The sequence below is a fragment of the Thalassophryne amazonica genome, chromosome 4 (assembly GCF_902500255.1).
Source record: "Thalassophryne amazonica chromosome 4, fThaAma1.1, whole genome shotgun sequence".
Taxonomy (NCBI): Eukaryota; Metazoa; Chordata; class Actinopteri; order Batrachoidiformes; family Batrachoididae; genus Thalassophryne; species Thalassophryne amazonica.
The window spans coordinates 33,905,180-33,932,990 of record NC_047106.1 but is presented as its reverse complement, the minus strand read 5'-3'; the positions used below and the strand labels follow the sequence as shown (position 1 = coordinate 33,932,990).

The 27,811-nt window shown below is 43.8% G+C and overlaps 1 protein-coding gene and 1 long non-coding RNA gene across 2 annotated transcripts in view; one reads left to right on the top strand and one right to left on the bottom strand.

The window, feature by feature from the left end:
- The window catches only part of LOC117509631 (cGMP-inhibited 3',5'-cyclic phosphodiesterase A-like), a 147,939-nt gene that overhangs the window by 31,689 nt on the left and 88,439 nt on the right, over positions 1-27,811 (bottom strand). Inside the window, exons 4-10 of the mRNA XM_034169373.1 lie at positions 27,116-27,225; positions 26,643-26,928; positions 26,204-26,277; positions 24,068-24,261; positions 22,577-22,714; positions 17,850-17,961; positions 9,137-9,244 (exon numbers count right to left, since the gene is read on the bottom strand). Coding sequence (XP_034025264.1) covers positions 9,137-9,244; positions 17,850-17,961; positions 22,577-22,714; positions 24,068-24,261; positions 26,204-26,277; positions 26,643-26,928; positions 27,116-27,225 — 1,022 coding nt within the window. The remainder of the gene's footprint in view (positions 1-9,136; positions 9,245-17,849; positions 17,962-22,576; positions 22,715-24,067; positions 24,262-26,203; positions 26,278-26,642; positions 26,929-27,115; positions 27,226-27,811) is intronic.
- The window catches only part of LOC117509633, an 81,993-nt gene that overhangs the window by 11,371 nt on the left and 42,811 nt on the right, over positions 1-27,811 (top strand). The window lies entirely within an intron of this gene.

The window sequence follows — 27,811 nt, the reverse complement described above, 5'->3', positions numbered from 1 at the left end:
TTGGATGGACAAGACTAAGAGTCAAGCTTTCAAATGAATTAAAGCTCTGTCTGGGTTTTTGATTAATTAATAAGCTGGAATGGAAGATTGCTGCTAATCCTCCGCCCCGGCCCGTGCTACGAGCATTCTGACAGTTAGTGTGACTCAGGAGTGTTGACTCATTTAAACTAACATATTCATCCTGCTGTAACCAGGTTTCTGTAAGGCAGAATAAATCAATATGTTGATCAATTATTATATCATTTACCAACAGGGACTTAGAAGAGAGAGACCTAATGTTTAATAGACCACATTTAACTGTTTTAGTCTGTGGTGCAGTTGAAGGTGCTATATTATTTTTTCTTTTTGAATTTTTATGCTTAAATAGATTTATGTATTTTGGGTCAAGGATGAACACGGCAAAAGCAGAAAATTGATAGAACAAATACTTTTGGAAAAATGAACAATTTTAGCTAACCAGTAAACAATGTTGTCATGGGGGTTTGGGGTTTGACAGTTATAAATATTGATATTGTGGTTCATGTTAGTTTAACAGTGTTGTTAGTGTTATTGATTTGTTGTGTTTTTGTAGTTCAATTGGTTTAATCAGTTTAGTTAAGTGTCATGTGGCTGGTACCATGAGTGAGACAAGTATTAAGTTTGATGTCTTCTGCCACTGACTCTGTTTGTGTCTAAAATTAGAAGCACCTGCTTGCTGCAGAATGCGGAAAAGACTAAATGAAGTGCATGAGTGCATGTAACCTCGATCACATAGAAACTGAAGAAAGCTGGAAAGAGCAGGATCTGGTTAGTACTTGGATGGGAGACCTTTTTGGAACACCAGTGGCTGTGTGTGTTTCTCCAGGTAACACTGGAGTTGCAACAGGAAGGGCATCCAGCGTAAAACCTGTGCCAGTTACCAGTGCGGATCTGGCTTTATCCGCTGTGGCAACCCCAAACAAAAAACTGGGAGCAGCCGAATGAACAACATAATAACAATAGTGTGTATATGGTAACAAGAACCTAAACAATTTATAAATATATTCATACTGTAAATTAACATTAAAAATTATGTAATTAACAGGAAATAAAAGGGCTGACTTCTAAAAATTGTTGAGGTCTAAGGTTCTAAAAACATTATGGACTCACATGCCATTCTAACTCATTATAGAAACTTTGCAGAATTTATTATCACCCTTGAAAAATGTCACCTACCTATTTTATAAATACTACCCAATCTGGAGCCCGTGGATCCCCACAGGCAACACGCTAATACTAATAATAATAATAGTAGTACTAATAATAATAAGCTCTGTTATTGGACACACATAATATACAAGGAAAATTTGTCCTCTGCATTTAGCCGATCCTACTTACTGGCACAATCCAATTCAATCAATTTCAATTTATTAATTTATATAGCACCATCTCACGACAAGGCACTTCACATAACACAATTCATAACAACAGAGTAAATTAAAATTGAAAAGGGCACAATAAAAAGGTAAAAACACAGTAGAATATATTTTATAGACCAGCAACAGGACTTTAAAATCCGATCTGGCAGAAACCGGAAGCCAATGAAGGGATGCCAAAATGGGTATAATGTGGTCAAACTTTCTACTTTGTGTCAAAAGTCTGGCAGCAGCAATCTGCACTAACTGAAGACCCCTAATGCTGGACTGCAGCAGACCAGAAAATAAAGCATTACAATAATCCAATCTGGAAGAGATAAATGCATGTATCAAAGTCTCAGCATCAGCCATAGACAGGATGGGACAAATCCTCCCTATGTTTCACAGATGGAATTAGGCAGTCCTCGTAATATCTGTAATGTGGAGGTCAAAGGACAACATAGGATCAAAAAGTACCACAAGATTCCTCACCTTGTCCGTATGATGTATAACACACAAACCCAAACTAAGCGCCAGCTGGTCAAACTGATGCTGATGTCTGGCTGGACCAAGAACCATCATTTCAGTCTTATCAGAATTTAAGAGTAGGAAGTTACTTGACAACCAGCTTCTCACAGATACAAGGCAATTTTCTAAGGATTTTATATGGGTTTATATGGGTAAGATTACCAGCAGTTATCGGCATGTACAATTGAGTATCATCAGCATAGCAATGAAAGGCATATGCATATACACATATATGTATACATATATATACATGTATATATGTATACATATGCGTATATGCATATGTATACATATATATATGTTTACGTATATATGTATATAGGTATGTACATGGGTGTGTATGTGTATGTGTGTGTGTGTGTGTGTATATATATATATATATATATATATATATATATATATATATATATATATATATATATATATATATATATACACATACATACATATTCTATTTCTACCTCATTTCTTATGTCTTGTACTGTTATAAGTATTATTATTGCTTATCCTTGCACACGCTGTTCGATGAACATTTTCCTCTACTTGCACCCACCTTGTGTGATTTCTTAAGAGATGACGTAACATGTGAATTTCTCCTCTGTGAGATCAATAAAGTTTATCTATCTATCTAATCCCATAATGCCACAAAATATGCCCAAGGGGCGCTATATAAAGTGAGAAAAGCAAGGGGCCTAACACAGACCCCTGTGGAACCCCAAATTTCATTTCACCAAGGCCAGAGGTAGTGTTATTATACACAATACAGTGAGAACGACTGGACAAATATGACATCAACCAAGCAAGGACATTTCCAGTAATCCCAAAGTAATTTTCCAGCCTATCAAGTAAAACACGATGATCCACAGTATCAAACGCAGCACTAAGATCTAAAAGCACCAAAACCATTGTGGTGTCCGAATCCATTGTACGCAGAAAATCATTCAGAAAATGTGTCTCTGTGGAGTGATGTTTTCTAAAAGCAGACTGCAGTGGCTCAAAAAGATCATTCTCAGTAAGATGGTCCACAAGCTGCTGTGAAACCACTTTTTCCAGAATTTTAGAGCAGAATGACAGATTTGATATCAGCCTATAATTATTCAATACACCAGGGTCAAGACTAGATTTCTTAAGCAATGGTTTAATCACTGCTGATTTAAAACACCTAGGAACAGAACCAGAGGTTAATGAAAGATTAATAATTTCCAGCACAGTTGGCCCAAGAATGGGCCATAAGTCCTTAAACAGCTTTGTTGGTATAGGATCAAATAAACAGGTTGTGCTTTTTGTGGACGTCATGAGCTTCACCAGCACGTCTAGTGAAATAGTATCAAATTCTGTAAATCTAGGTGTCACCTCATTGCTAACACCCACCTCCATAGCAGGGTGCATTGATTGAGCCAAGGCATGCTGAGACATGCTCAATCTAATGTCTTCTATTTTCTTCTCAAAGTAATTCAAGAAGTCCTGAGCTACAAACAGAGAATGACTAACAAGCGGCCGTCCATGGATAAGAAAAGCTACCGTGTCAAACAAAAATTTTGAGTTGTACTCGGTTTTATTTATCAAATCCGAATAGTAGGCCGCTTTGTAGTCCATAGTGCATGCTTATATTCTACGACTGCATCATGCCATGCAAGGTGGAACACCTCTAATTTAGAGCTACACCACCTCCGTTCCAGACTTCTAACCTTCTGCCTGAAGTCCCGCAATTAACCATTGAACCAGCGCAACTGCACTTTGGGAAGGCAAGGCCTTAATAGAGGAGGGGCAATCTTATCAAGTGTAGTTTTGAGTACTGAATTTAGATTATCCACTACACTGTCTACCGATTGTGCATTCTGCAAAGTTGAAGCTATAAGATCAGGCAATCTAGCTTCAAGTTCAGTCCTAGTTGAAGATTTAATGTGTCACATAGTAACAGGCAAGGCTGTTGCTCCACTAAACGCGGCAGCATAAATGTAAACCTAATAAGTGAGTGGTCAGAGACCACCGATGCAAGGGGCAAAATGCCAATATTTGTGACAGCAACACCACATACAAGAACCAGATCCAGGGTATTTCCACCAAAGTGTGTCAAGCCCTGAATGCATTGCTGAAATCCCAATGCATCCAGAATTTTCATAAATGATTTACACAGGGGATTAGAGGGCCTATTCATATGAATATTAAAATCACCAATGATCAAAATGTTATCAGCACTAGTTGACAAGTTAGAGATAAACGCACCAAATTCATCCAAGAATTCAGAATATGGGCCAGGGGGCCTATAAACAAAGACAAAATAACACAACTGATGTCCATACTTCTGCCCCAGACAATATGTCACATCATGGGCAGAGCAGAGAATCAGATGCTCAAATGATTTATACTTGTGACCCCCAACAGTTAATAAAGTAAACCTAGACCTATAAATAAAAGCAACACTCTCACCTTGCCTCATACCACAGGAAATATGACTAAATGTGTATGCTGGGGGGCAGGCCTCATTCAGGCGAAGGACAACTGTAGGCCTAAGCCAGGTTTCACACAAACCAATTATATCTAAACGGTGATGCACAATTAGATCATTGAACAACATAGATTTTGAAGACAGTGATCTGATATTAATAAAACCCAAACTAAGGACCTCGGCAGAATTGACAATTGGACTGTTTGGGTTTATGGGTGGTTCCAAAGTAACATGTGTGAGGTACCTGAAAATAGGTTTAGGCCCGATACACTCCACACGGATCGCAGGCATCAGAGACAAAATATTTAATACAGCAGGAACAGCCAGTGGGCCATCCTCAATTCCAGTGTCATCCAATATAGTAATAGGTATTAAATTTGAAAAACATACCCCCTATAATTTCTACAAACACTTCTACAGGAGCAGGCCACAGTCTCAACCTGATAGCTCTCCTTCCCAAAAAAACACTATCACCACCTTGGATTGTCTGCACTAAATTCCCTGCTAAACTAGTGGATCCCACACCCACATTCATCCCCTGATCTGTGACCTGGTGTGTACTCCTAGTGTTACCCTCCCTGCAGAGCCCTATCTATATTCACGGACAAGATGGCAGCGCCTTCCCTAGTAGGGTGAAAGCCATCCGGCATCAGCAAATCACGCCGGCCCCAGAAAGAAGGCCAATTATTGACAAAACTAAAACAGTGTTGTGTACAAAACTGTGCCAGCCACCTATTTAACGATATCAGCCTGCTAAAAACCTCATCACCACCCCGAGAAGGGAGGGGACCAGAGACTATTAATTAATGCCAATATGACCTTCTAGCAAGGTCACAAGTCCTCTCTATATTCATTTTCGGGACTTCTGAGTGCTTCATCTTAACATCATTTGCATCAACATGAATAACTATATGACTGTATTTCATGTCATGTTTCTTAGTCTGTTTACCCTTTTGCAGCGTCAGTAGCCTGAGGTGGGAGGCAATGTCAGGAGCTCTCGCCCCAGGAATACATTGAACATCAGCCGGCATCTGCAACTCAACCCCACGGGTAATGGAATCCCCAATCACCAACACCCGACATTTCGGCCTGGGGACAGGAGTGGAGATCCGTGGGCTCAAAAGACTAACATCAAGCATATCCAGAGGAGAAAATCGGTTCATAGTTCGCACAGGAGAATAGCCGGAGGTCAATGATTGACTTTGTAGTCGATCATTGACTACAATAATGCCACAATCACGGTGCCACAATCGGGCGCCGTGCCCCACGTGAGTTCCTCCGCCCACCCACAGTCTGAAAACCATCCTCCCCAGCCGGCACCGGTTTAATAATTCCAATAGGCATAACAGCTGGCTCAACATCAACCATGCCCGTAACAGCAATCTCCACAAGGCTATAAGCTGTTCCAACTTATGAACACGGCTCTCCAAGAGAGCCGCCCTCTCTGCCAGCATCATATAAAAATTTCATAAAAACACCAAAACCCCAGAAGTTAACCCACTCCTAAAATTAATAAAATACTAATAAATAAATAAATAAATAAAATAAAAATGACAACAATAGTCAGCCAAGGTGAGCACAGCTAGCTCCGTTAGCTTAGCATAACTTAGCTTAGCTTGTCCTGAAACGTTTCGGCTTCCCCGCAGAAACAACTGACTGCTGATGTAATGGCAGCCTCTGCCGCTGCAATCCAACCTCAAGGAGCAGTGGGCAGCCACAGTCCAGTGCCCAAGGACCAACTCCAGATATAGAGACGCTGCCTTGGTCAGGGGCAGAGAAGAAGCAGACCCTAAATAAGCATGATTTTGATTGTGGGAGGAAACCAGAGTGTCCAGAGGACACCCACACAGAGAACAGGCAAACTCCACACAGAAAGGTGGGAAGTGATCCCACGCCCTTCTTGTTGTGAGGTACATCAATGCTAACCACTAAGCCACTGTACCGTGCCTTAGTGGTAACGTGTAGCATGCAAAAGGGTTACTTTACATTTATTCATTTAGGAGACCCTTTTATCTAAAGCGAGTAAAGTAAAAGAAGTTTGAGTAAGTTCTAAGTGCTGCATTTAATCAACGAGAATAAATGTGGAAATTAAGTGAGAGAAGTCACAGAGTTATGTATATTAGGGTGTTAGCGGGTTAGCCGAGGAAGAGATGTCCTTACTCTGATTGCAACTTGTTGCTCGCTCCACCCTCATGGATTTATGGCTGAGAAGAGTCTGGACTGGCACTGCCTTATATGTAGGGATGGCAATGCCAGCATACCTCACTGGCTGCAAGCAGTGTAATATGTAATGTGTATGTAATGTGGAGTTGCGTCAGGAAGGACATCTGGTGTAAAACTTGTGCTAAATCAACATGCAGATCCGCCTCAGATTTGCTGTTGTGACCTCAGGTGAAAAACAAGGGAGCAGCCAAAGGGTCTTACTTATTACAGTATTACTATTTTTATTATGAGGATGATGATGGTAATTGTGGATTCCATAGTTTCAAATCTTTTTTCTTAATTTTTTAAAAATTCTTTTATTTATCTATAATAACCTCTTTTCTGCACTCAAAAAACTGACTCATTGGAGTGGATTCCCATCTAATAAATATATGTAGTCCCAACTAAATTAAATTAAATTATCTTGAATGGATGTGCTTTACTTGAGTTGGGGCTACATATATATTTATTAGATGGAAATCCTGCACATAACTGAATTGAGTTCATCCAATAAGTCATTTTTTGAGTGTGGTTGTGTGCTCAGTGCTTGCACTTTGACACCGCCCGTTTGTGTTTGTCTGTCTGAGTGAGTTCCTGTCTGTTTGTTGTTGTTTGCCTTTCGGCTGCCCCCGTTTATGTTCACAGTCGCCACAACGGACCTAGTGCAGACCTGCATTGGAATTTGGCACAAGTTTTGCACCGGATGTAATTCCTGATGCAACTCCAGTTTAACCTGATGAAACACACACATAGCCCCCGGTCTTCTGAAGAGGTCTCCCATCCAAGTACTAGGTGTACACAATCAGATGCCTGACTTCCTGTCTGTTTGCTTTACTAAAATGTGCTTGTGCGTGTGTGCGTGCGTGTTTTGTTTGCTTTCCTGTCTGGCTGCTTGTTTGTCTGTCTGTCTGGATGTCTGTCTCTGGTTGATTTTTGCGAGGTTACCAGAAGCAAGTGAAACAATATCGATGAATCTTGGATGAAATAGCGGTTGGTACACTTCTGTTATCACATGATGTAAAAGAATAAAACAAATAATTATCTGGTGATCACAGCCGAATCAATATCAACTGCAGCAGCAGACAGTAACACAAGATATAATAATGTTGCAATGGTGATTTGGTGGGGAATAATGTGCATACTATAGCACTTAACTATAGCATTTAAGCATTTTGTACAATTCTGCATAAAATCAAGAAAGCTCTGGACCTGTTTGCTTTATTAGTTACATAATTCTCACTTAAAGAAATGACTTTTAAAGATGTTAGGGTATCATTTCTCTCTCTAATGTCATTTTTGATTTTCGTTTGTGCAGAATTGAAAGAATGTGGCTGTTGTTTTCATTTGTGTAAGATCTCTGAGTACACATCTCAACATGCGGTTTGTCGCTGCATCTGCTGTCTGGTACCATCTGGGTGTGTGACTCTCACAATCAGTCATCCTCATTTAAAAGAACAAAACATCCACACACCGCCAACGTGAACACACTGAACAATGAATTGAAAAATCTACTTGTCAGATCTTTTGCAGCGGTTGATACATGCTGCTATTTATGACCAGCATGTTGAATAAAAGTTCTTAAAATAGCCTTTATTTACACATAATCAAAAATGTTTGGCTTTTCTCTTCATGAAAATGCTAAAATGTGTATATTAAGTACAAGACAGTGGCATGAAACAGTTTAGGCACCCCCTAGACTTTTGTATGGGTGAAAGGTGAGCAAGGTGTTGTAATCGCCACTCTATGTATAAGTGAACATTCATTCATTTTCTATTTAAAAAAATGGCTTTGTAACATAATCTTTGTTGGCAATGACAGAGGTCAAACGTTTCTTGTAAGTCTTCACCAGGTTTGCACACACTGTAGCTGGTATTTTGGCCCATTCTTCCATGCAGCTCTCCTCTAGAGCAGTGATGTTTTGGGGCTGTCGCTGGGCAACATGGACTTTCAACTCCCTCAACAAATTTTCTTTGGGGTTGGGGTCTGGAGACTGGCTTGGCCACTCCAGGACCTTGAAATGCTTTTTACGGAGCCACTCCTTTGTTGCCTGAGTGGTGTGTTTGGGATCATTGTCATGCTACAATGAGATTTCCTGGATTTTTCTTTTTCTCATTTTGTCTCTCAGAATTGAAGTGTACCTATGATGAAAATTACAGACCTCTCTCATCTTTCTAAGTAGGAGAACTTCCACAATAAGGGGCTGACTAAATGGTTTTTGGCCCCACTGTAAGCAGAATAGAGAACTGTGCACTGCAGAAACAAGTACTGTTTGTTAGAACATCAAGGAAAGTGTGGAACCATGTCGAAGAAATACTAGGCATTGACACATTGCAAGCACGGAAAACAGCTTTGATGCGACTGGTGGATGCGAGGTTAACCCCATCAGGAGCGCTCCGAGGCTAGGGATGTGCCTCGTGGGAAAAATGATGATGATGATTAAAGCTTTCCAAATGGTAAACAGTAAATGGACTGGATTTGTACAGTGCTTTCATGATCAAAACACTCTACAGTGATGCCTCACATTCACACACATATATACCAATGTCAGGGTACAGCCATTATTTTATTTATGGTAAGTCCTCACCAGTGTGTATCCCATTTCCGGTCAGTGGAGTGGGCAGACCTGGAACAGGCTGAGTCGTGAGGAACCAAACGCCATGCAGCACATCAGTGGCGTGGATGCGATTATGGTCTGGAAAGAGTTAAATAAGTAAGCCGTGATTAATCATTAAGCATGTGACTATTCAGCTGGCAGCATTTTGAGCATCAGGAGGTTTAACACTAATAAGCTTGAAATATGCTCTTTCACACTTCAGTGTATTTACACAGCACCAAATCACAACATAAGTCACCCCAAGGTGGTTATCAGGGGCCCCCAGACCCTGTGCACATGACATTCCGGACCTCCACAGCTCCCACATGGATCTCACATATCGCAGTACTGGAAGAACTTGGAGTGTCAGATGGCAGCCACAGTTATTATATTCTATTTGTCTGGAGGGCAAAAATTACTTTCACTGCACCATGTACTTTCCCAAACAACTGAGCGGGAAAGTGTACTTTGGGAGACTCAGATGAGAAGTATCACTTGCACTGAAAGCAAATGTCATGAATCACATTTTGATCATGTGGTGCCTTTCTCTGGGCGTGATCCAGCATGTAGATTCCACAGTGTTGAGGACCCCAGTGGCTGGAGAAGACCAAGGGGATGCACTCATTTCATCTTGCTGCGGCAGATGGATGGTTGCTTTTGAGAGAAGAGGGAAGGACTGGTCATCTAACCTAGGTGGTTGCCATCCAGTACCCGGGGTGGTTCCGTAGTGTGGTGGATGCATTGACACATGGAACCATAGAATACTCCCAGACTTGACTTGGGCACTCACAAATTTGCCTTCTTGCTCTGTATGACAGTAGTCAAATGTAACATACAAATGAGATCAAGTAACAAAAATAAATACATAAAAAAAATTTAAAAAATGATCAGAGACTGTTTTGTTCATGTTTCCAAATAGTTTTTCATCAAAATAATAAATAAATAAATGAAATGAGATTTAAACATGGACGTGATTACAAGTCATATGATGGAACATCAAGTTATTAATGTATCATTATTAAAGATAAAACCTACACTGTCACTTAATTCTGTTTTAATTTACAGCATCCTACTGACAATTCCAGCTGTCAGTGTTATGTAAAACACCTCCGTGTTGATAACCATTTGTAAAATCCAGGCGGCTTTTGGTGGCTTTCAGTGGAGTGAGTATCTGAGAAATTGTTTAACAGCTGGACATGTTCCAACTTGTCCTTAAGGCTTCCAACGGAGGTGTTATTCCTGTGGCGGGCGCACGTCCGCACGTCTTTCATTAAAAAAAAATCTCCTTTAACAGTGGAATGTCCGGATAAACTGCTGATTCCGACCTCTTCTGAAAGTTCTCTGTTCTCTTATGATGTCCTGGGTCAACAGAGGCTTAAATTTGGAGGTTTTCAGCTTGAAACAGGATGACAACGTCAGTCTCTCAGCAACTTCTCAGACAAAGGAATTCCGACGAGGGGGCTGGACCACTCCTTCCACAAGGCGTGCTCACAGGCGAATGACGTCACCGACAGGCGTGAAAAAACTCTCGCATGCCCACGAGGGTTCAAGCTTGGCTGATGTAATCACACGTGATTCAAATCCATATGTTTTTTTTTTAAATAATAAGGTAAGATACTTTTTTCACAGACCTCGTACATTCGTCGAGGTCTTTGGGGAAAAGGTGAAATGCAAGGTGTTTGCTGTCTCACTAGTAGATGTTGCAGTTTTCTTTTAGTCCACTACATCCATCACATTAAGGTCTTTTTTAAACTCTTTGTTGCACAAAATGAAAAACAAGAACATTTACTTAAAAAGAAAAAAACATGCCAGGACAGATCAAAAAGAAAATAAAGAACCACTCTAAGTTATGATAAAATGAATGGAACAAAGCCAAAATCTTTAAAGTAATGAACGAAAATGAATTTCAAAGCAGATTCCCCCCCCTCCACACACACACACACACACAAACACAGTATATTACACATTTCTGGAAATTAAATTTGCTGTAAATTACCAAAGGGTTTATAATAAAGAAATAGTTGCTGAGCATTTTTATATCTGATAAATGCAGATATAACATTTTTCACACAAATCAACCCAAAATAACACCATATTCACAGCTCCAAAATAAATTAAATAAACCCTCTGGAAATAAACCACAAAAACAACAGTTAGTAACAATATCCCAGTTAGGTTAAATAAGCTTTGGCTGGATTAAATTTGTGTATAATTTCAAAATAAATTTATTTCATTTTATCAGTATTTTTTGAAGATGGTGAAATGTGAAGCTTCCTCCAGCTGTTTTGTGCTGTTCTTGGCAATTTCAGTGTTTTCATTTCTGAATGGTAGCATTGTTATCACAGTGCCATCGAGCAGATGTTATCCCCCCCCCAAAAAAAACCACCAGTAAAAAAGCACCAGCCTTTCATCTCTTAACTTCTCTACTCTTTGATGTGGATCTCAAACTGAACCTCCTGTGGTGACCCCAAGCAAAATGGAAGAAGCACAATAAAATGTTATTGAATTGTTTTACTTTTTCTTGCAGTCCTGTAACTGCTTACTGTAATTTAACAGTGGGACTGTTGTGTGGGCCGCCAGAAGAGGAGGTACTGCTGGCCCACCACCAGAGGGCGCCCTGTCTGGAGTGCGGGCTCCAGGCACCAGAGGGCGCAGCCGCCTCACAGGAGCAGCCAGGGTGACAGCTGTCACGCATCACCTGCAACAGCTGTTACCAATCATCTGATCGGCAGGAGTATATCAGCAGGACGACGTCTCCACCTCTTTGCCGAGATATCGTTTCTACCGAGAAGGTAACGTACTCAGCTAACTGTTTGACAGTGATCTTTGTGACTTTGTGCAGTACTCTGAGAGAACTTTCCAACGAGAGGTGGAGGCAGCTTACCTGCCGTTCGGATTCCTGGGTGCGAACACGCCCTCCTTTAATTGTTCTTTATTCCTCGCCAGCAGTACCAGGTCCGACACGTGGAGGCAGTGGCCACCTGGGAATTCGGGACTTGGCGGCTCCAGTATTCCCGGGGTCTGGTGGCGGAGGAAACCGTGTGGTTCCGGTTCTACTTTGGAGAGGCGTCTCCTATCTTCGAGCCTGCCCACACGACACCTGTGTGAATTTGACTTTGTCCATTATTGTAATCTGTTGTACTTGTTGTGCATATTCACAACAGTAAAGTGTGTTATTTGACCTATTCCATTGTCCGTTCATTTGCGCCCCCTGTTGTGGGTCCGTGTACTTACACTTTCCCAACAGGATATCTCGGCCAATGTCATGGACCCCGTGGGGCGTCAACCGGCTGTTGAACGGCCAATGGAAGAACAGGGCGCACTGGCGTCCGCAGGAGGAATGATCGGTGAGTTGCAGCGGATCCTCACCGCTTTCACGGCTCGGTTGGATTTAATGACCGAGCAGAACGTCCTCCTTAACCGCAGGGTGGAGGCTCTCGCCGCGCAGGTGGAAGCGCGCCCTCAGGGCACTGCTGCGGCTCTCCCTCCTGTCGACCCTGTGCGTAACAGTGACGTTCCACAGGTCGTTCAACGACCCCTCCCACCTTCCCCTGAAGCATACATAAGCCCTCCAGAGCCGTACGGGGGTTGTGTGGAGACATGCGCGGACTTTCTTATGCAGTGTTCGCTCGTCTTCGCACAACATCCCGTCATGTACGTGACTGATGCTAGTAAGATAGCTTATGTAATTAATCTGCTTCGCGGCAAGGCACGCGCTTGGGCTACAGCGCTTTGGGAGCAAAATTCACGGCTCCTTCTGACATATGATGGGTTTGTGAGGGAGTTCAGAACAGTGTTCGATCATCCAAATAGAGGAGAGACCGCTTCAGCCGTGCTGCTGTCAATGAGACAGGGGCGCCGGAGCGCAGCTGTTTATGCAGTCGACTTCCGCATCGCGGCTGTGAGGTCCGGCTGGAATAACACTGCCCTCCGCGCCGCCTTCGTAAACGGACTGTCGTTGGTCCTGAAGGAGCTCCTGGTGGCCAAGGACGAACCGCGGGATTTAGACGGGCTTATTGATCTCGTTATACGATTAGACAATCGGTTAGAGGAACGCCGTCGGGAGCGAGGCGAAGGACGTGACCGGATACGCGCCGCCCCTCTCCCTTCTGGGTTCGAAAAGGGGCCGCTCTCCCCACGCTCCACAGCCGCAGCGCTTTGTGGGGCAACAGCTCCCCCTGTTGACGTTGTTAGGGAAACGCACAGGGCCAAAATGGGGAGGCTGATCCGTGGAGAGTGTTTTCTCTGCAGCTCAACAGAGCACACACAGAGAGACTGCCCCAAACAGCCAAAACGTCAACACTCGCCCTTAGAGACAGGGCTAAGGGGGGGTCAAGACATTCAAGTGAGACACACACAAATTGCCACACGACTCCCAGTCACAATCCTGAGCGGGGATTTAACCCTTCAAGCCCGAGCACTGGTGGACACGGGGTCAGAAGGGAATCTGCTAGACAGCAGATGGGCAAAGGAGGTAGGGCTCCCTCTGGTGGCGCTTCCTACGCCATTGCAGGTGCGGGCACTAGATGGCACCCTCCTCCCTTTACTCACACACAAGACACCACCAGTAACTCTGGTGGTGTCTGGAAACCATCGGGAGGAGATTGAGTTTTCTGTAACTCCTTCTACCTCCCGCGTGATTTTGGGCATCCCATGGATGTTAAAGCACAATCCCCGGATCAATTGGCCGTCTGGGGTGGTGGTTCAGTGGAGCGAAACCTGCCATCGGGTGTGTTTAGGATCCTCGGTTCCTCCCGGTTCCCAGGCTAAGGAGGAGGTCAAAGTCCCTCCCAATTTGACGGCAGTGCCAGTTGAGTACCACGATCTTGCTGACGTCTTCAGCAAGGATCTGGCACTCACCCTTCCCCCGCACCGTCCGTACGATTGTGCCATTGATTTGGTTCCAGGCGCTGAGTTCCCGTCCAGCAGGCTGTACAACCTCTCACGACCTGAGCGCGAATCAATGGAGACCTACATCCGGGACTCATTAGCTGCCGGGCTGATCCGGAACTCCACCTCCCCGATGGGGGCAGGTTTCTTTTTTGTGGGCAAGAAAGATAGCGGACTTTGTCCATGTATTGATTACAGGGGGCTGAATGAGATTACGGTTCGCAACCGATACCCGTTGCCATTATTAGATTCCGTGTTCACCCCCCTGCATGGAGCCAAAATCTTTACTAAGCTGGATCTTAGAAATGCGTATCACCTGGTTCGGATCCGGAAGGGAGACGAATGGAAGACGGCATTTAACACCCCGTTAGGTCACTTTGAGTACCTGGTCATGCCGTTCGGCCTCACAAACGCCCCCGCGACGTTCCAAGCATTGGTTAATGATGTCTTGCGGGATTTCCTGCACCGATTCGTCTTCGTATATCTAGACGATATCCTCATCTTTTCTCCGGATCCTGAGACTCATGTCCGGCATGTACGTCAGGTCCTGCAGCGGTTGTTGGAGAACCGGCTGTTTGTGAAGGGCGAGAAGTGCGAGTTTCACCGCACTTCTTTGTCCTTCCTGGGGTTCATCATCTCCCCCAACTCCGTCGCTCCTGATCCGGCCAAGGTTGCGGCGGTGAGAGACTGGCCCCAACCCACTAGCCGTAGGAAGCTGCAACAGTTCCTCGGCTTTGCAAATTTTTACAGGAGGTTCATTAAGGGCTACAGTCAGGTAGTTAGCCCCCTGACAGCCCTGACCTCACCAAAAGTCCCCTTCACCTGGTCGGATCGTTGCAATGCCGTGTTCAAGGAGTTGAAACGGCGCTTCTCGTCTGCACCCGTTCTGGTGCAGCCTGATCCTAGTCGCCAGTTAGTGGTTGAAGTGGACGCCTCGGACTCAGGGATAGGAGCTGTGCTTTCCCAGAGCGGGAGGACCGATAAGGTCCTTCACCCGTGTGCCTATTTTTCCCGCAGGTTGACCCCGGCCGAACGGAACTATGACGTCGGCAATCGAGAACTCCTTGCGGTGAAAGAGGCTCTTGAAGAGTGGAGACATCTGTTGGAGGGAACGTCCGTGCCATTCATGGTTTTCACTGACCACCGGAACCTGGAGTATATCAGGACCGCCAAGCGGCTGAACCCCAGGCAAGCCCGCTGGTCACTGTTCTTCGGCCGTTTTGACTTCCGGATCACCTACCATCCCGGGACCAAGAACCAGAAATCGGATGCCTTGTCCCGGGTACATGAAGATGAAGTCAAAACGGAGTTGTCGGATCCACCGGAACCCATCATCCCGGAGTCCACTATCGTGGCCACCCTCACCTGGGACGTAGAGAGAACCGTCCGGGAGGCCCTGGCACGAAGCCCGGACCCCGGGACTGGGCCGAAGAACAAACTCTACGTCCCACCAGAAGCTAGGGCTGCAGTCCTGGACTTCTGTCACGGCTCTAAGCTCTCCTGTCATCCAGGGGTGCGAAGAACCATGGCAGTTGTCCGGCAGCGCTTCTGGTGGGCGTCCCTAGAGGCCGACGTCCGGGATTATATCCAGGCCTGCACCACCTGCGCCAGGGGCAAGGCTGACCATCGCAGGGCTTCGGGACTGCTCCAGCCGCTGCCCGTGCCCCATCGCCCCTGGTCCCACATCGGCCTGGATTTTGTCACGCGCCTCCCGCCGTCCCAGGGCAACACCACCATCCTCACGATAGTGGACCGATTCTCCAAGGCGGCCCACTTCGTGGCCCTCCCGAAGCTCCCGACGGCCCAGGAGACAGCGGACCTCCTGGTCCACCACGTCGTCCGGCTGCATGGGATACCATCGGACATCGTTTCGGATCGTGGTCCCCAGTTCTCCTCGCAAGTCTGGAGGAGCTTCTGCCGGGAACTGGGGGCCACGGTGAGTCTCTCATCCGGGTATCATCCCCAGACCAACGGGCAAGCAGAACGGGCCAATCAGGAGGTGGAGCAGGCCCTGCGTTGCGTGACAGCCGCGCACCCGGCGGCCTGGAGTACCCATCTGGCCTGGATCGAGTACGCCCATAACAGCCAGGTGTCGGCAGCCACCGGCCTCTCCCCTTTCGAGGTGTGTCTGGGGTACCAACCTCCTTTGTTTCCGGTGGTTGAGGGAGAGGTCGGTGTGCCCTCGGTCCAGGCCCACCTACGGAAGTGCCGTCGGGTGTGGCGTGCCGCCCGTTCTGCCTTGCTGAAGGCCCGGATGAGGACGAAGGTCCATGCAGACGGTCGGCGGACCCCGGCCCCTATGTACCGGACAGGGCAGGCAGTGTGGTTGTCTACAAAGGACATACCCCTTCAAGTGGACTCCCCCAAACTGCAGGACCGGTACATCGGTCCGTTCAAGATCATCAAGGTACTCAGTCCAGCCGCAGTGAGGCTTCAGCTTCCGGCCTCACTGCGGATCCATCCCGTTTTCCACGTGTCCCGGATTAAGCCCCATCACACCTCACCCCTCTGTACTCCCGGTCCGGCACCACCTCCTGCCCGGATCATCGATGGCGAGCCGGCTTGGACTGTGCGCCGGCTCTTGGATGTCCGTAGGATGGGCCGGGGCTTCCAGTATTTGGTGGACTGGGAGGGGTACGGACCTGAAGAACGCTCCTGGGTGAAGAGGAGCTTCATCCTGGACCCGGCCCTCCTGGCCGATTTCTACCGCCGCCACCCGGACAAACCTGGTCGGGCGCCAGGAGGCGCCCGTTGAGGGGGGGGTCCTGTTGTGTGGGCCGCCAGAAGAGGAGGTACTGCTGGCCCACCACCAGAGGGCGCCTTGTCTGGAGTGCGGGCTCCAGGCACCAGAGGGCGCAGCCGCCTCACAGGAGCAGCCAGGGTGACAGCTGTCACGCATCACCTGCAACAGCTGTTACCAATCATCTGATCGGCAGGAGTATATCAGCAGGATGACGTCTCCACCTCTTTGCCGAGATATCGTTTCTACCGAGAAGGTAACGTACTCAGCTAACTGTTTGACAGTGATCTTTGTGACTTTGTGCAGTACTCTGAGAGAACTTTCCAACGAGAGGTGGAGGCAGCTTACCTGCCGTTCGGATTCCTGGGTGCGAACGCGCCCTCCTTTAATTGTTCTTTATTCCTCGCCAGCAGTACCAGGTCCGACACGCGGAGGCAGTGGCCACCTGGGAATTCGGGACTTGGCGGCTCCAGTATTCCCGGGGTCTGGTGGCGGAGGAAACCGTGTGGTTCCGGTTCTACTTTGGAGAGGCGTCTCCTATCTTCGAGCCTGCCCACACGACACCTGTGTGAATTTGACTTTGTCCATTATTGTAATCTGTTGTACTTGTTGTGCATATTCACAACAGTAAAGTGTGTTATTTGACCTATTCCATTGTCCGTTCATTTGCGCCCCCTGTTGTGGGTCCGTGTACTTACACTTTCCCAACAGGGACAGTACTGTAATCTTTTGTAAATTAAAATGGGAATTTGATACAGTGTACCATGTTTTTTTTTTTTTTTTAATCTTTTTTCTATCAGTACTAAACATTCCATTTCAAACTGTACTGCAGCAGTGTGGTCAGACAGGTGGCCCTACCCACCAGTATTTAATAACCTCATTGTACAAGTAACAAGTTACTTACTGAATACTTGTCTGTCAACTCAATAAATACTAACGTGTAATTGTAAAGCTCAACGTGATGCCCATTATTCAGCATGTGTTTAAACTATAAAGCTCTACATCCACCTTGTGACAGGTAAGGGTATTATCAGTGCCAAGTGCTCGTGTACAATTTAATACATTTGTACTTACAAGGTATATCCCTGTATCCACTCTCCAAAGCATGGAAGTAGTTCATGAATTCTTGCACAGGAATCCTAAAAGTCTCAAAGAGACCAGTGTCCTCAAAGAGTCTGTAAGAAACCTAGGACATAATAAGATCATAAGAACACGTCATTGCTACTGGGACTTGTATATGAGCTTATTCTGTTAAGACTTCCTCTGCATTCTTTATCTCCTTAAAGGGTTTAAGAAGTGGAACATATTTCCTGTCCAAGGTTGAATTAAAGTAGCGATGGGCCCTTGGGTACACTTGTTTGAGTTCATAGTACGTATATGTCGCGGACATGAACAAGCAAAGCTCTTCAGTATCTCACCATGTCATTTAGGTCTAAGGATGGGTATTGATAAGATTGTATTGATATTGGTGCCATTATCGATTCCGCTTATCGATCCGATTCCTTATCGATTCCTCCTGTGAATTTTCTGTGTACTAAAAGTAGGCTTTACAGGTTCTCTATGTCAACAGCATTTTATTGAGTCTCTAAGTAAATATATATGAAATTGGTCACAGGATCCTTGATCTCTGGACATAAATAAAAATAAACAAAATCTGTAGTTTTTGTCAAAAGCATTTCCTTTCCAACATTAATGGCATGAATGTCACTCCATACCTCTGAGCTGAGCTCTTGCAACTGACTGTGCTGCACGTCAGCATCAATGTCATTCATAAAGAATGCAGGACGTCACAATTTGGGAGGAAAAACGTTTTTGATTGTAGTTTATTGTTTGTATTACAACGTTTGGAAAGAGGTGTCGTTTGGTTTAAAACCGCGATTTGCTTTGAAGTTATTAATTCCGGCCGGACTGTAATGTTTCTCGGCAGAGACTGGGGCAGTGTTTGGAGCTGTGCAAACGGAACAGAGGATGATTCTCGTTTCTTGCTCGCAACAAGACAAGAGTCCCAGTTAGTGACTTTAATCAACACAATAGTGACTCGTGATTGACATTATTAAATGGCTTTGAGAGGGGTTAAGAAGTGGACTTGCCGCTTCGGAAAAGCATGAAAGCAGAGAACCAATGAAGCAGTGGGTCGGATCACTGCTTTGTTTGGTTCAAGCTTCAAAGCAGAGCCATTGCAGAAGCGGTTGATTACAGACCCGCTGCAGGGTCTGCAATCAACGTAGAGAAATGATCATTTTCCCGACAAACACCCTCAAAAACAACGGCCGCTCTGAAGGACCGATAAGGGAATCCTTAAGCAAAAAGGCTATTGATATCGGTGGATCGAATCATTTTGTGGCATCTCCGGTTTGCAGCTTCGTCAACCATTGGTTTGTGACTTTTTACGGCTTTTTACGACTGATGGCTTTTTCTCCACTGGGTAGATTTTTTTGTGCCATTTCCGGTTTGTGCCTTCGTCTATCATAAGAGCCGAGCTTCACACTGCTGCGCGGTGCTTCACTCGTATAATCCTAGAAGAGGTGACTAGTAGCAACAAATAAAATATTGCAAACGCCAGTTCATTCATCCATTTTCTATACCTGCTTACTCCAATTAAGGGTCACTGGAGGTGCTGGAGCCTATGCCAGCAGTCATGGTGTGAGAGACAGGGTACACCATGGACTTGATGCCAGGCTATCATAGGGCTACATATAGACAGACAAACACATTCACACACACCTACTGTTAATGTAAATCTTCCAATTCACCTAACCTGCATGTCCTTGGATGGGAAGAAGCTGGAGTACCCGGAGGGAACCCATGAAAAAAACAGGGAAAACATACAAACTCCACACAGAAAGACTCAGGCAGGATGCAATCCCATGACCTTCTTGCTGTGAAGCAAGTGTTAATCATTAAGTCACTGTGCTGCCCACACCAGTTCATATTGCTTTCATTACATTTTTAAAAAGAAAGTGAACTATCTATTTTAATTAAACACATCTGGCATTGTAAATGAAACTAATGTATTGTTCGGAGGTGCCTTATTTCCCATCATGCAATGGTAGTGTCGTGTTAACAATCAGTGTGAGATTAGTTGTAGCTGTGGTTATTCTTCTGAAATTTGTTTTTTGGTGTTGTTAGTGTTTTGTTTTGTTTGTTTTTTTTGTCTCAATTCAAATGATATTGATTTAATATTGAGTATCTGTGACACAGTTGCAATCCCACACTTATTTTTCTAGATATTCCACTGACACAGAGCACACTGCAAGCACATTAAAGTCAATCCATTGTATGTGCTTTGACAGTTGAATGGTTCTGCAAAAAACTACCTTCAATCCAAACTGCCACTTAATGTTTTTATTTATTTATTTTAGAAAATAAAAATGCAATCTGGTTTTTTTATATGATTCTCATCAGTTTCATTTAGTCCAGTATTGCAGCAGAAAAACTAGGACAGTAAGAGTGATATTAACTGAATGGCAGTGATGTAACACTGGTGGCTGTTTTGGTTGCTAAACATACATTCATGATGATGGTGATGATGATGATGATGATATATATGCAAAAAAAAAAAGTCGACCTTTACTCAAAAAAGGAATGGGTAGATGGGGTGTTGCCTGGACCCTTGCCCTAATGGCTATGGGTCTGTACAGTGTACAAGAAAACAAAGACAAGATAACAGGAAAAAATGTGCGCAGGTGCAAAGCAGCTTTATCCAGATCTAATATACATGGAAGACAACTCAGTACTCGTATAGCAGTATATCTCACACTGTACTGCCATTATTTCTCCAATGTTTGTCTGATCTGTTTTTCAATCTAATAACACTTGGTGCTGTTACTGCATCCTCTGGCAGGCTGTTCCATGTATCCACCACTCATTACAAATGAGAATTTCCTCAAATCCACACATGACCTTCTTTTTAAAATAATGCCTTGCTGTGACCCTTTCTGTTGTCTCCTGGTGGTAAATCAGGAGTACATTCGCTTGCACTATGATACTTGCTCTTTGTTACTCATAACCTGCACAAGATCTCAGTGTGTTTACGCACTGGCAATTAAAAAAAAAAATCAGAAAAGAACAAAGAAAACAATTTCCTGTTTTACATGTTTAAGTCTTCTTTGATCCATGGCGTTTTAGTAAACTGGAAAATAATAATGATGCATGCCACCGAAGCTAACAGGCTAGCCTCAGTTCAGGTGTTTATTAAATCATATTTTTGAGGACTGCACAGTGGTTTCCCTAATGATTTGCTTTGGTGTAGACTTTAAAAGTTATGAGCCGCTTATTTTCTCAGTAATAGTACATTAAGTTGACCTAAAGGATGATGCTATGGACAGCTGCTAAAAGTGCTAACAGTTTTAGCATACAACATTAAATAAAACAAGAGTTTCACTCAGTGGGAATATTGTAGCAGAGACACCTTAGATGATCCGAGGCATATTGAACGAGGCATATTATTCCAGGTGTTTGTAATAAAATACGGCAAACAAACAAACACAGCCTCCACAACAGCAAGTAGCCAGATCCAGCGGACTCTGAGTTACAGTCAGGCGTTATGAGAGGCAGAGATGCTGGGCTCAGCCACTGTCACTCAAAGCAGCCACGCCCACAATTATACAGAACTTTATGGCTTAAAATTTGTTAAACTAAGAAGTAAGAAAATTTCTGCTCTAACGTTGGACATTTTAACATGGACCCCTATGGGAATGTGCTCTGTTTTGTAGCCACTGAACTTGGCTTTAATGTGCTTAAACCTTTCGTAAATAAGGCACTTTGTGTGTATTTGAAGCAAAGCAGAGCATCTTAAAATGTGTACCGCTTCACTGCTGATGAGCCTCCACCAAGCATTAATAGAGCAGTGGCTGGAGGTCCGTTGGCATGGACCTGACACAACACAGGCTAATCTAAGATTTGTGTTTAATAAATCTGATAAAAATCAAACAACGCCTTGATTGGGCTTGATATTGATTGCTGCAATCAGATTGGGACATCCCTGGTGTAAGCAATGTGTGTGTTTGTGTGTGTGTTAATGTTATTTTGTGTGTTTGCCACAGTATTATGGAGAAAAATGTGGGCCACATGTGACTCAGCTCAGGGAACCCTATACATTAATCCATCCACATTCCAGTAGCATCAAAACTGATATTTGATGAGTAATAGAATACGATTTACGGTATCACTGTATTACTGGATTTAAACATGAAATCAACATTATCTCCACACACACACACACACACACACACACACACACACACACACACACACACACACACACACACACACACACACACACACACACACACACACACACACACACACACACACACAACACTCATCTCCAACCAGTTAGTCCAATCAAGGGTCACAGGGGGCTGGAGCCTATCCCAGCAGTGATAGAGTGCGAGGTGGGGTACACCCAGGACAGGACGCCAGTCTGTCGCAGGGCTACAAACACACAAACAAACACATTCACACCCACTCGCACACCTACGGACAATTTAAAGATTCCAATCCACCTAACCCCCATGTCTTTGGATGCGGGAGGAAACCGGAGCACCCGGAGGAAACCCACGGGGAGAACATGCAAACGCCACACAGAAAGGTCACAGGTGGGAATTGAACCCATGACTTTCTCGCTGTGAGGCAACAGTGCTAACCACTAAGCCACCGTGCTGCCCAACATTATCTCCGCCACCGGTGTAAATGTTTTTGATTTTTTTCTTTCTTGTGTTTTTGTATACAGACAGCAGAACTCATCTTTTATGTATCTTTTGTGGTATGTGCTCCGCAGCATCCTGTTTTTTGTTCACCTGGCTGAGGATGAAGCCTGTCTTTCCATGTGTCTTCTGCACTAAACTGAAAATTGGAAAGTTCCAGCTGTTGAGTTGACTCATCAGAGGCTCCAACTCTGACATCACCAGAGGCTCCGGGGCCAAGATGGGCTTGTCCTGATGATTAAAAACAAAGGTATAGTAATTAAGCTGAAAGGACAGTTTACACTTGAAGTAATGTTCATCCTTCAGAAAACAAGAAAAAACCTGAAATGGAATTCAGTTCAAATCATTTATATAGTGCCAAATCACAACTCAGTCACTCCAAGGCATTTCACAACGGTAACATCTAACCTTACAGACCCCCATAAGCAAGATCGTAGGCAACGTTGGTAAGGTTTTGGTCCTTTTTATATATTATACAATAACTTTCACATACTTTTTTTAGCATCATATCTGCACAATACTACTCATTCAGTCATCTTCAGTTACTCCAAATTAAGGGTCATGGGGGGCTGGAGGCTATCCCAGCAGTCATAGGGCATGAGGCGGGTACACCCTGGACAGGACGGCAGTCTGTTACAGGGCCACATAATCGACAACCAGCATCTCCACAGGCACTCAAACCTACAGCCAATTTAAAGTTTCCAATTCACCTAACCTGCATGTCTTTGGAAGTGGGAGGAAGCTGGAACACCTAGAGGGTACCCATGCAAACAAACCTACAGCCAATTTAAAGTTTCCAATTCACCTAACCTGCATGTCTTTGGAAGTGGGAGGAAGCTGGAACACCTAGAGGGAACCCATGCAAACAAACCTACAGCCAATTTAAAGTTTCCAATTCACCTAACCTGCATGTCTTTGGAAGTGGGAGGAAGCTGGAACACCTAGAGGGAACCCATGCAAACTCCACATAGAAAGGACTGGGGAGAAGTGATCCCATGACCGCCTTACAAAAGTACTAACCAATAAGCCACCATGCCATCCTGCTGAGATATCCAGAGGTGATTAGATTTTGAAATAGTTTGGCCAAAATTCAAGGTAAAGGACAATGTGGTCTGAAAAACATCTTTTTTTAAACATCATACAACCAAGAAGCTTAGATGGGTGATCTAAAACAGGGGTATTCAACTCATTCCAGAAAGGGCCGAAAGGGTGCAGGGTTTCCTTGTAACCACCCACTCCACTAGGTGATTTCAGTGATTAACATCATTTTGAGCAAATCTATCTATCTATCTATCTATCTACACTCAAAATAACTGGTTCAAAACCATTCATGCCCATGTGTTGCGGACTTGAGTCAGGAAGGTTATCCAGGGAAAACCTTGTGCCAAATCCATATTGGCTCTGCCATGGTGACCCCCAAGCACAAAGAAAAAAGACAGGGGTCTATTTTGGTCAACACACTGTGGAAATGGGTCTGCATAAAGAATTTACTCAGCATGGTACTTTAACTTGGTGATATAAGGTCATTGGGGGTCTTGACATACACGTTTTTGTTTTCCAAGAAAAGAATGTGTGCTCACTGACCTCTGGCGATGGTAGCAGGGGGTGCAGAATGAGCCCATCTGTCTTAGACCTGCAGTGTTCCTGTTCTTCAGGCGGCTTCTTGACTCCTTCAACCTCCTCTTCATTCTGTGCAAAGTCACTGCTGTCACTGTGGTTAGTCTCATACGTGCTGTCGTAGGTGCTGTCATAGTCTGATGAAGCAACTGCACGCTCATCTGAAGAAACACAATAAATGTTACCTATGTTTGTGTTGATTAAATGTTCCAATAGGCAGGACAGATTGACGACGCTGAAGACACACACAAAAAAGATTCTTCTTGTGGTTGCTAGATTTTTGGAGTACCAGTGAGCTCAGTTTCACTTAATTATTTTTCATTTACACTGCTGTATTACTGGTTTCTGCCAAAGAATCTATTTTACTCACAAACATCACATTTTCTACTTGGAGTAGATGAATATGTTTAAAATGAAAATGCTTGCAGCATTCCAGTTGTACACACTGGAACAAAGGCTCCAGGGCAAATTACATATTTAATTTTTTAAAATGTGGGGCACCAGGGTGGGTTAGTGGCTAGCACTGTTACCTCATAGCGAGAATGTTTGCATGGGTTCTTTCCAGGTGCTCCAGCTTCCTCCCACATCCAAAGACACACAGGTTAGGTGGATTGGAAAATTAAAAAATTGTTTGTCTATATGTGGCCCTGCGACAGACTGGCGTCCTGTCCAGGGTGTACCCTGACTCGCGCTCTATGACTGCTGGGATAAGCTCCAGCACCCCACGACCCTTAATTGGACTAAGCATTTGAAGATGAGAGAGATTTTTAAAAATGTCAAATATAAACAAAATAAAATGTGTTATTTAGGCAAGGTCCTTAATCCCATAGTTGCTCCTGGTGTGTAGTGGGCACCTTGCATGGCAGCAGCCTCACATCGGGGTGAATGTGAGGCATTGATGTGTAAAGTGCTTTGAGTGTCTGATGCAGATGGAAAAGCGCTGTATAAATGCAGTCCATTTACCATTTATAATTTACCATTTATTTACATAAAAAATACAAATGTGTTTTAATCTCAAAATAAGGATATATTCTAATAAAAAAGAAAAGAAAGAACACAAAACATAAAATAATAGATTACATAAGTAAATAACTAAAACATGACTTTTCCAGCCAACTGGATTTAATGAATCATCGGACAGACACACAAGCATTTAGAAGTTAATGAACATCACTTGGAGTTCATGTCTATTAATATTATTATTAAGCAGTCAAGACCATGTTATATAGATTTGTTTTCATATTGACATTAAAAAGCATCATTTTAAATGTTTCAGAAAAAGATAGTGGTGATTGAAAATATTTTTTGTGCAATAAAATAATATATAAAATATGCCTAATGTTTTTTTGTGAAGTTAAATAACAACAATAACAATGTTTTTTTATTATTATTTTATTGTTATTATTGTTAACTTCATAAAAGGATTTGACATCTTAGCTTCTGTTTTTAAGTGAATGTAGTGATGTAAAGCACTTTCAATTTCCATTTCAATTTATTTTCATTTATATAGCACCAAATCACAACAAAGTTGCCTCAAGGCGCTTCACACAAGTAAGGTCTAACCTTACCAACCCCCAGAACAAGCACACAAGCAACAGTGGTAAGAAAAAACACCCTCTGATGATTTGAGGAAGAAACCTCAAGCAGACCAATCTCAAAGAGGTGACCCTCTGCTTGGGCCATGCTACCAACACAGTTGACAATATGATTATACAGGAAATTTTGTGAGTCCATGCTGGTGCACAGGATGGGAGGCCTGCAGAAGAAATCACCCACTCCCATCTCTGAATGGAGCCACACCTCAAACAGAGAGAGAGAAAAAAAAAACAGAATCAGGCGGCAGAAAGACAACTTTCAGAGTAAATGTACATTTCAAAGTGCTTCACATCACTAAATTTACATAAAAACAGATGAAAAGATGCCTGATCTCTTCATGAAATGTAACATTCATCATCATAATGATAACAATAGTAATAATCATCATAAGGCTGATATGTACACAACCACAGATGAGCTGCATGAACCAGATTTATGCACGTTTGTTTGTCGTAATTTTCATAATAGTGGGGTTTTTATTAACTGTCGTGTAGCTCTGTTGCTTACCTGGATGAGGCATTCTGTCTGCTTTGTCAACAAATTCAACCCCACGGTTCAGTCGATTGACTGGCCTGCCACAGCTGAAACACAGAAAGAGCAAAACATCGGGATCTATCCTGACAATTCTTTCTAATTATAACTGGAATAGTTTCTGATCTCTAAATAAAAAACAAAATGATTAATTTTCCCCTCATTTCCATAAAAAACAAACAACAAAGATAAGTGTTGTACTTGAATGAACGTAACTATTAGCTTTGAGACGTCACTATTTTGTGCAGTTCAGTAACACCTTAAAGACAAGTTGTCCAAGGGATTTTATTCTCAGGGAAATGTAGATTACAAACACCAGCTTGATCAAGTGTAACAGCTATGTGCAATTATTAAAGCTATTTGTTATATGTCTACAAATAGAAAATGCTCTCATGCCTATTTGTTTGTTTGTTACCTGCTGCATAGTGTTGGGTTTTTCCAGGGAGCATTGGTGGAATTGGGGGCACTCTGGCTGTGGCTTAAGGATCTGTGGTGGCTGTTGGGGGTCACAGGGCTGTGGGTCTGGTCTGTCAGGGGCCCAATGGACTCAGGAAGCTGCACTGGACATGTCTTGTTAGTAGGGCTGGATGCAGGAAGCTGCACTGGACATGTCTTGTTAGTAGGGCTGGATGCAGGAGTACCTTGGTTTGGAGGTGATGAGTACGGGGATCCTAAAGGTGATATGTTGGATGGGGGTAAACCTAAAATGAAAGCAACATTATTGGTTCTGTTCCGAATGTGAATGTACTTGAAAATGTTGCTGCTCATATTCTGCATTTCTAAAGTTGGTAATGTGACATACAGCGAGACAGTTTAAAAAAGGAAACTTGTCCCTGTCACTTTGTAAGTGCTAGTTTCTCACTTTTCAGTGGGGTTTTGCACACAGACCTGGTTTTCCCAATGCTTTGCTGTACAGGTGGTTGGAGGTGATGGAAGAGGCATAGGGTGCAGACATGGAGAGGCTCTTTGCAGTGGTCAACGAGCTGTTCCATGATTCACTGGATTAATGTAAACAAAGAGTAAGAGACAGTTGGCATGATTAAATTAAAGGAATCAACTTCAAAATCTTTTCTGTATTAACACTATCAAACAGGTTATGAGTTCCGAGTTCCGAGTGTCTGGATTGATGGCCTTCACCGAAACATGGTTTGGAGAGGAGGTGCCAGACAGTTTTATACAGATCGAGCGCTTTTCACACATAAGACTGGATAGGGATGTAAATGTTGGAAAAACCGGGGGGGGGGCGGCATCTGCATGTACTGTATATCAGGGATAGTTGGTGCTGTAACATCGCAGTAAGGGAGAAAATATGCAACCCAGATCTGCAACTGCTGTGCATAATGTTACAACCACATTATCTCCCACCTGAGTTTACTAACATCTTTGTGCATCTTGTTTACATTACACCAAGCGCAAATGCCGGCAGGGCACCCAATCAGATTGCAGACTGCGCGCATCACCCACTTCATGTAAAACCTGAAAATGTATTATGATTTTAGAGAATATGTGTGAAGTAAACTCGGGACAGAATTTTAATTGATTCACAGGCTGTTACAAAAACCTTTAAAACCATTAAGACGAACA